This window comes from Porites lutea, chromosome 8, assembly GCF_958299795.1.
Source record: "Porites lutea chromosome 8, jaPorLute2.1, whole genome shotgun sequence".
Lineage (NCBI taxonomy): Eukaryota > Metazoa > Cnidaria > Anthozoa > Scleractinia > Poritidae > Porites > Porites lutea.
The window spans coordinates 12,468,843-12,478,842 of NC_133208.1; the positions used below are offsets into that span (position 1 = coordinate 12,468,843).

At 43.0% G+C, this 10,000-nt stretch overlaps 1 protein-coding gene across 2 annotated transcripts in view; it reads left to right on the forward strand.

Moving 5' to 3' along the window:
* Positions 1 to 10,000, forward strand: part of LOC140945065 (uncharacterized) — a 16,126-nt gene that overhangs the window by 4,374 nt on the left and 1,752 nt on the right. Inside the window, exons 2-7 of one of the 2 annotated variants that reach the window (XM_073394133.1) lie at positions 725 to 792; positions 1,813 to 1,848; positions 3,299 to 4,447; positions 7,052 to 7,426; positions 8,820 to 9,042; positions 9,444 to 9,733. In XM_073394133.1, the coding sequence (XP_073250234.1) occupies positions 744 to 792; positions 1,813 to 1,848; positions 3,299 to 4,447; positions 7,052 to 7,426; positions 8,820 to 9,042; positions 9,444 to 9,733 (2,122 nt within the window). In that variant the 5' untranslated portion in view covers positions 725 to 743. The remainder of the gene's footprint in view (positions 1 to 724; positions 793 to 1,812; positions 1,849 to 3,298; positions 4,448 to 7,051; positions 7,427 to 8,819; positions 9,043 to 9,443; positions 9,734 to 10,000) is intronic. The other variant, XM_073394134.1, reaches the window with a different exon arrangement.

Below are 10,000 nucleotides of genomic sequence, written 5' to 3' on the forward strand. Positions count from 1 at the left end.
AATCGACATATGATAGTTTAGATTAGATGGATTTTTTTCGATTTGTCAAATTTATTGAAAATATATAGGACTGCCGGTCATTTAGTATTTATAAAACCCTTGACCGGCAGTCGACGTTGTAAGTGTCACAAAACATGGTTTCGTTTTCTGAGCCCAGCGTAAACCCAACGCTAGACGTAAGATCTATAAGGCATTTTAGGACCGCTTGACTTTTCTTAATCGACATATGATAGTTTGGGTTGGTTGGGATTCTTAGATAAGTCAAATTTATTGAAAATACCGGACTGCCGGTCATTTAGTGTTTTGAAAACCCTACCGGTTACCGGCCATATAGCCACAGCGTAATCAATCAGTCAATCAATCAATCAATCAACTTTATTTAAACAAGGTAAATGGCTCAGCAAGCTGGTTTTCAGACATGCCGTGTGATAATTACGCTTTGCGTAAAAGGAATGCAAAGCGCTACACTAGGTACGTGAAAGGTGTAACATTTGTTAATAGAAAGTAAACGAAAGGGCTACCTTTTCAGTCAAAAGTGGTATATAGAAAGGTAGGGGGCTGGACCTCGAGGCAGCGCCTGCCTGTATAAAACTGCGGTGAGCTACCCCCCCCCCGCCCCCCACCCCCGAGGGCAGCAAAGATATTACAAAAAGCCGCATAAATTCAATGCCGGACCATATATAGAAAGTAATGCAATTAACGAGAGTCATAACATTTCCTTTAGTTCTCTTTAGATTGCTGTAATGGAGGGAAGCAGACTTTTTATTTTCACCTTACTGACCCTGACTTTCTGTAAGTATCTCATAAGAGCATAAATAACGTTTCTCAAAGGCGTTGAGGTTAAATTAATAGAGACGCCATAGGGTGCGTATTTATGCCACGTCTAGTCTAGGCGCCAGTTAGTTTTCTCTTTGGTTAGTTTTAAAAGAGCGCGCGAGGGAAACACGCCACGGGGAGAGGAGTACTAGTCTCTCATCCTTTGCGTTATTTTCCTCACTTATACAGCTATTTCGAGAAAGGTTGTCTGAAACTGTGCACGCGACAATCCTGAAAGGTAATATGGGATATGATCAATGACTTGTTCCTGACACTGTAGCTGTCGAAGCTACTTTTGTTGCTTTCCTTTAGCACTCGCAAACATATGTCCATGGCCTCTTTTGCCATTCTTGAAATTTCTTTGAAAAACAGTGAACTAAAAACCACCCACAATACCTTTCGGGTTTAGTCGCGTGCACTTTTTCCGACAACCTTTCTCGAAACAGCTGTATGTGTTGCTCGTGACAGTGCTCACATTGTGGGTAGCTCCACCTAAAATGTTCTGCAATATTGGTATAGGATTTAATGGAGTCGAAACCAATTGTGGAATTGCACACATTTTAGGCCTCCTACTGATGAACAGTTACGACACGTAGGTATATTTTTTAACAACTACTATAATTTGCAGTGTGTCCACGTTGAATCCTTTTCTCCGCTCGTGTTGTGCGCTCGAGTCCTCGAAATCTCCCTTTGCCCTAAAAAACCGGCGCGTCCTGCAAAGGCAGTAGCCTGCTTCTTGCCGCTAGATATGGAGACATCCCTACCGGCTAGCCACGTCAGAAGAAATTAGGATGCTGTTTCTGGGCGCCCAAAAAAACACGCTTGTCTATGACCGTAATGAATGAAAAAAGTTTCAAGTCGGTTCCACCATGGAGGTCATTTTGTTTTCATCTTAACTAAACATTTTCAATCCAAGTCCTCAGCCCCCCCCCCCCCCCCCTTCCTGGTGGGGGACAGTAAAAACAGCTAATAAGTTAAAGTTCATATCTTTTGCAGATGTCTTAATTGGATCACAGCGAGTTCAGGCGCAAGGTAATAATACACATATTTACCAGGGGTTAAAGATGAAAGGCTGGTAGAGATGTGCCTCTGATGTCTTCCAACCCTGACCCTGTTTACTGCGCTTTTCACAAATATGCGAACTCTAAAGTTCAAAAGCCGCCTTCACAATTGCGTTTTTCGCTGCCGTCAATCATAATTACGATCACAAGCAACGAGCCTTGAAACACAGAGACACACAAAACGGATCGAAATCCACCAATCACAAATCACAAACCATGACATTTTGAACGCGTGAAAGTAAAGTTTTGTTGACGAAAAACGCAATCGTCAGTTGGCTTTTGAACTTCAGAATTCGCATATTTGTGAAAAGCGCAGTAAGACAGAAATAGTCCATGTCGCTACCCTTTTTAAGACATGAAACCTTATTTTACGGAATTAATAAGACAGTAAACCTCTATATCCTTACGGCAAGAAGAGTGAGTCAAAACATGTAAGGAGAGATAACAAAAATCCAGTGGTGAATTATATTTGCTCGATATTTCGGTTTGCAACACAATACATATAAATATTTTTTTAAAGTTACATCATAGAAATGGTTTTTTGGAAAGATATTGTTGGTACCAAATGTGTGGACCGCTCATTCCCAATCCTTCACACTAATTAAATGCTTCCGGCCGAAAAAGACACTCTTTTTTATGTGAAATTTTATACCCTGTTAAAGACTCAAGACCCTAAAAAAGGGCACTTATCCCTTTAGGCTGAAAAAAAGGAGTACCCTTGGGATATTTACACTTCTTCGTTTTTTGTCTGATCCAAAATCGACAAAAATCCGAAGAGTTATTTCATCCTCTTTGTTTTTGTTCCATTCATATCTTATTTAGCACAAGAGTGGTTCTCAGCAATTTCCTGACCGTTTTGGTTTTTCTTTGTGACCAGAAATCAGCCTCGTTCCCAGGCCAGTTCGCGCTATTCGAGTGAGCGAAGGACGCTCGAAACCGAGCGCAAATTCTCCTGACAAGCTTGTCAGGTGAGGACGACTGGGAACGAGGCGCAGAAAAAATCTCTTGACCGTGAATAGCCGAAAAATTCTCCGGCCAATTTTCTTAACCAGTCAGAATAAGCGCGCGAGTATCCAATCGGGCACGTGAGCTAATTTAACGAACTTTTTAATGGTATTCACTCTTGTACCCTGAAGAAGGCAGCATTGCCGAAACGTTCGTTAAGACACTTTTGAACAGCGTCGATTTTACACTTTTTAAATAAACATGAAGGAACTACGCTGCGCAGGGATTTTAATCTTTATTACACAACATTATTATTCAGCAAGTAAGCACACTGATGAAATGTACACCTTGATGTTTTTTTCTGAAACAAAAATTTAAGATTTCCATTTGCAGTTTCTCAAAATGGGAAGATGCAAATCCTATAGAGGTATTCAGACCTTCTTGATTGCCCAAAAAACCTCGTTTCTAACCAACAGGTGAGACTACTGCTGCACCAACAGATGAAACAACTAATGAACCCACAGATGCACCAACAACTGCTGCACCAACAACTGCTGAACCCACAGTTGCATCGGGAGATGGACCATCAACTGCTGCACCGACAACTGTTGAAATCACAGAAGCTCCAACAACTGCCGAACCCACAGTTGCATCGGGAGATGGACCAACAACTGCTGCACCGACAACTGTTGAAATCACAGAAGCACCAACAACTGCTGAACCCACAGATGCACCAACAACTGCTGCACCGACAACTGCCGAACCCACAGATGCACCAACAACTGCTGCACCGACAACTGCTGAACCCACAGATGCACCAACAACTGCTGCACCGACAACTGCCGAACCCACAGATGCACCAACAACTGCTGCACCGACAACTGCTGAACCCACAGATGCACCAACAACTGCTGCACCGACAACTGCCGAACCCACAGATGCACCAACAACTGCTGCACCGACAACTGCTGAGCCCACAGATGCACCAACAACTGCTGCACCGACAACTGCTGAACCCACAGATGCACCGACAACGGCTGCACCGACAACTGCTGAACCCACAGATGCACCAACAACTGCTGCACCGACAACTGCTGAACCCACAGATGCACCAACAACTGCTGAACCCACAGATGCACCAACAACTGCTGCACCGACAAATGCCGAACCCACAGATGCACCAACAACTGCTGCACCGACAACTGCTGAACCCACAGATGCACCAACAACTGCTGCACCGACAACTGCTGAACCCACAGATGCACCAACAACTGCTGCACCGACAACTGCTGAACCCACAGATGCACCAACAACTGCTGCACCGACAACTGCTGAGCCCACAGATGCACCAACAACTGCTGCACCGACAACTGCTGAACCCACAGATGCACCGACAACGGCTGCACCGACAACTGCCGAACCCACAGATGCACCAACAACTGCTGCACCGACAACTGCTGAGCCCACAGATGCACCAACAACTGCTGCACCGACAACTGCTGAACCCACAGATGCACCGACAACTGCTGCAGCAACAACAACTGCTGAACCCACAGATGCACCAACAACTGATGCAGCAACAACAACTGCTGAACCCACGGATGCACCAACAACTCCTTTAGAAGGTAAGTAAAAAGGACCTTTTACCAGGCTGATGTTCCTTATCCAGGGATAGTTATCATGACAACTTGGATGCTTCGTCTCCCCGTCTCTCTATGTGACACTGACTTCATTTCTTCTGGGTATCCGCTGTCAATGCCCAGGTTGCGCAGGAGTCAACATAACCGAGACAAACAGAATGCATTTGAGTCTGATCTTTGAGTTAAGAGAGATATACATGTCGTTTCCGAAGGTCTCCAGTCTCGCTAGTAATGCTGTTGTTCTGAACAGTACTTTAGGCTTGGAACCTTGATCTGTGACGACTGCGCCGAGGCCAACCTAGCCAAATCGTCCGCCGTTGACCCGGATGTCAATTCTGATTCCATCGTTGTTGTTTGTCGTCAGTTTGGTCTTCTCTGAGGTAATTTCCAAAGGGTGAGTAGGTCTTTTTCACGGCGATTCACCAAAGAGGCTAGTTCCTCCTCTTTTCCTGCCAATCCATCAATGTTATTGGCAAAACGTAAGTTGGTGATTGTTCTGCCTCCGATGTTAACTGTTCCTTTGTGATCTTCCAGAGCTTCAGTCATAATTCTCTCGCGAAAGATGTTGAAAAGAGTCAGTGAGAGCAGACAGCCTTGTCTGACTCCGACTGTGGTTCTGAACCAGTCTCCTATTTCGCCATTGAGGTAGACTGCACTCGTGGCCTTGTTGTAGAGGTTCTCGGCTATGACTTGGATCAGGTTGGCGTTAATTTATAAAGCGTAATAGAAGATCAAAGAGCTTTGTGCCATACTCTATCAAACGCCTTTTTAAAATCAACAAAGACGTGATAGAGGTCTTGTTGATGTTGGAGGTACCTCTCACACAGTATCCTAAGGTTGAAGATCTGTTCTGTTGTACTGCGTCCTGCTATGAAGCCTTCGTGTTCTTCCTTGGTGATTGTTTCTGCCCGAGGCTTTAGCCTGTTTACAGTACGTCTACTATAACTGGGGCCACCTAAACAAAGTTGACCAATCGGATTACAGGAAAACAACATTACATTCCCGGAGAAAGTTATCGATCATGACCGAAATCAACAACATAACATATATCGAAATCAACCAATTGCAACCTACAGACAGCCAACTGAAGAAACTACATGTTTCCCGAGAGGTTAGAGTAAATGACGCAAGCAAAACACGTAATCGTTAGTTAAATTTTGGACTTGAGGTGGTAATATTATTGCAAAGCGCGGCAATGGTAGCGGAGAAATAGATGGTAGATGACAAAATAACAGCTTGTGTCAAACAAATATCTCCGGGTGTTATTTGTAAGGTTTTGACGGACAAACATTGGTGAAACATTTTGTTTTCTCTAAAAAAGTTTTCTATCAACAATTAAATCTTGTGCTTCGAGTAACTTATTGTTTCTTTACGAGCTGCCGATTGGCCCACAACCACCTTTCTTGGAATGTACTGTTATTATCATATATCATAGGTGACGAAATACTCCTTAATTTTGGCGCGAAATTTCAGCGTTAATTTGTAATTTCACATGTGAAATTACAAAATTGCCATGGCAACCTTCCGTACGTCTCAGTGTCAAGATGGCGACGAAGTTTTAAAATGTCATGAATGAAGATGTCAGGGCAAAAAAGACGCTTTAGAAAACCTGAACACACGAAAGAGCACATCAAGAATGATTCTAACAGGTATTTTGTCGAAAAATTCTGAACTTGAGCCAAATTTAAGCTCTAAACGTTCGAGAGAGTGCAGGAGTTCTCGATTGATACGATCAAGGATAAATATGTCAAAAAATTTAAGATTGCTAACGTAATTCGTCACCCATGATATTAATGGGTAATCAAATGGTATACTCGTGAAATTAGGGAATAATTTCACTTGCGTTTTGTCCAAATCCTAATAATTTCTCTCGCCTAAAGGCTCGGGAAATTATAAGGATTTGGACAAAACGCGCGTGAAATTATTCCCTAATTTCACTCGTCACCATTTGATTACACATACTAATCTGATTGGTCAACTTTGTCTAAGTGGCCCCGATTACAGTAGTCGCACTGTAACAGTAACTTTAACATGACTTTACTTGGGTGGCATTGCAGGCTGATAGTTCTTGCACTGTTTTAGGTTACCTTTCTTGGAAAGGGTAGTGATCAGAGACTGGCTCCATAGTATGAGCCATTCTCCTGTATGCCAGATCTTGTGAGAGATTTTACATAAGGCGCATACTACGGAATTTCCTCCTGCTTGGACCAGCTTCGACTATGTGGCTGGACAGTTCTACACACTATTCTCTCCACCACGTAAGAATGTCTTGGGCTTCGGTGAGGCAATTGCCGTTTTTGTCCTGTATGGTATTGGTTTATCTATTTTTTGTGCTAGTTGGAACTTTCAATAGCTGATATAATTTAATGCTTTACCTTAACAAGAAAAAAGGCCCCAGAAGCCTTGCAGCTCTTCAGAACCTCTAATTTAATTGGACCCAGATTGCATTGTTAACTTTGTTTGTTTATTGGTTTTCCTACTGGTTGCAAACCAATCCCGTGAGGCCTTCCGAGAGCTGCAAGATCGCAAAAAGGCCCCAAGACAACACCTTGCTCTAGTAGAAATACGCATAATTGTTTTGTTTTGCAGGATTGACTGTGGAGTGTACAAAAGACAAAATGATTGTTACACTGGAGTACGCACCAATCGTCAAAATTGACCTCGACAAAGTTACTCTAAAGGATGATGACTGCCCATTGTCTGAATACGGGTCTCTTAACAATACACACTTAATGATGAACACTCCGCTTGATTCGTGCAAGACTAACTACACCGCCGAAGGAGACACAATCACTTATCAAAATAGCCTGATAGTTAAGAGCCGTGATGAAGGCGGCGAAGACAGCGAAGGGATTTCCAGAGAGTTTACCACAGAGTTTATATTCACATGCTCCTATCCCAGTTCCGCTTTGGTGTCTGTCGTCAACTTCTCTCCACGCGAGAAAGTTATCTACACCAAGACAGGTAAAGAACTTGAAATTGTATTTAATACCTTACTGATAGAGGAAGTGAACTTAAAGTGGCTATGTCACGATGATATTCCTGTTGTTGGTCACTAGGCCCTTTGCAGCCAGAGGTCACGTGCTTGGATACCACCTAGCAACACGAAATTCCGTGCTGAAATCATTACTGAAAATGCTCCTGTAAAGTTATGAACTTCATCAGGGAGCACAAACCATAATAATTTTTTAGAGATTTTTGCGGGCATAGCATCAAAACTTGGAAAAGTTGGCCCAACTTTTCCTAGTTTCAATCAATGTCCATCTTTGACATCCTTTAAAACAGACGACAGGAAACAGTTTCAATACCTAAATATAGCGTTGAGTTACAAAACTGGACCAAAATTTTTGGAATTCGACGTATGCAAACAAAAGTTTTAGCTTTTAAAAAAGATAGCAAATATCTTGACATAGCTCTTAACTGTGTGCTCCAGATAGTCTTCCAGTTCACATAATTTCAAAAGTCCATTACTAAGACCGAAAGAAAATCCAGTTTGGTTATTGTACTGAGAAACAACTCCAGCTATGGTTAGGTCACCCCTAGACAAGGGACTTTAAAATCACCTGTTCGGTGCCCTAACAAAGCGACCAAGACTTAATGACAACTCATAAATTGTGCTTGTTACTGGCTCTCTTTGGAAAGGAGTTATCCACAGATTCAAACGGTAGTAAACCCAATTTTGCAATAGCTTTCATTTGATTGGTTACACTTCAGGAGTTTATCCACAGACCTCAAGTACTGCTCAGTAGGTTAATGTCCAATCACAATTCTTCACCAAAAGACACTTAAAGGGCAAGAACCACCTCTTTGGCTTTTGGCTTAGAATTCAAAAGTACCTTAAAAAATTATTTATTCTACTTGAAGACGAACTCCTTATGAACTCTTTTGAGTGTAATAAAAAGAAGGCATAGGTAAAGAGTCTGTATTTTACGTCGGTAGCTTAAAATGGTCATTGCCTGACTAACAAACCTGAGGGCGAGGGCGGGCTCATTTTACCTCCTCTCGCGGACAAAGCGTTTCCGCTCGAGTTACAGCTGTAGTTGAAAAAGTGGAGAAGAGGGCAAGAAAGAGGAATGAAGGGGGATGGGGGAAAAGGAAACTTCTTTACCCCTTCCCCTTCCCCTTCCCCTTCTTTCTTTCTTTTTTCTTTTTCGCTCTCGCTCAACTTTCGTAAACATCTCGATCAGAAACACTTGTTGTTCAGGCTAAGAGATAACTGCCGTTAAGACTACCAGGGCGGGACTTTAACCTAGCTCAACCAAATTGCCTCGCTTTCCAGTTTATCAATGAGCTTAAAAAGGCTTTAGTACCTTTTACCTAATGGTGATCTAAGATGTATTTTTTTTTCAATTTACAGTTGAGTATGGCAACTTTACCTATATGATGGACATGTACGAGACGGATCAGTACGAGACCCCATACGACAGCTACCCTGTAAACTTGAACCTCAATGACCCTATGTACCTGCAGGTGAAAGTCGTGTCCAACGATTCCCAGTTGGTGATAATTCCTGTAAAATGTTGGGCTACTCCTGAGCCTGACCCAGAGGCTAGCGACTCTTATACATTCATCAAAGACGGGTAAGCACTGCAACCGACTTTCAAGGGTCCTTTTCTTCTCATCTAGTCTGCTTCGCGGCCGTTCTTTGTGTCGTCGCGCAGCGCTACTTGAGACGACACAGATTTAAGAAACAATTTTCCTTACTTTACACTAGAAAACAACAGACTGAAGGACTCTGGTAGTTGGGTGTAACTACGCGAAAGAACGAAGTGGGTAAGGAGAAGAGGAAAGAAGTTACGGATTGTTGTTACCTGTCTCGTCCCTCCCATGTCTCCTTCCTGTCTCCTGTGACTCTTGCACTACCAACCGAAATTATATCGCTAGCCCCGCTCTTCCCTCCCCTTTGCCCATCACAAAGAAAACGCCCGTACGCTTTCTTCATAGAAGAGGGCTAAGCTTCTGTTTTGTTTGCTTCACGTAGTTGCAACAGTGATGATACCCTGGAGTTTGACTACGACCAGAACGCTGTACAGAGATTCACTTTAGACGCCTTCTACTTCCCTGCATACACTGGCCCGGATGATTTGGTGTATTTGCACTGTGACGTTCAATCCTGCCGCAAGAATGACAGTGACTCGCGCTGTGCAGAGGGATGTGTGAACAACGAAATCATGAAAAGAAAGAGGCGAGACCTGCTAAGTAATTCTTTACAGCAAACAATCTCTGTTGGGCCCGTGATAAGAAATGATCAAAGTGATAAATTGGAAAGCCGTAAGTAGTATTTAAAGTTGACACCACCGACACAACGATACTGACATCAAGATAACGTTTTGTGACTAAAAGTAAAGATAAGGCCCCAGTAGTTCAAACGATGGATAGCGCTATCCACTGAAATAGATTTATCCAGTGGATAGCGCTATCCACCGTTTAAACAAGGGGGTCCAGTTTTTCCTCTTTATGTCGGTATGTCCGCTACATGTTTGAACTGTGGTTATGGCGCTCATGTGAACTTGCTTTATACCGTTCGTTTGGTGATGT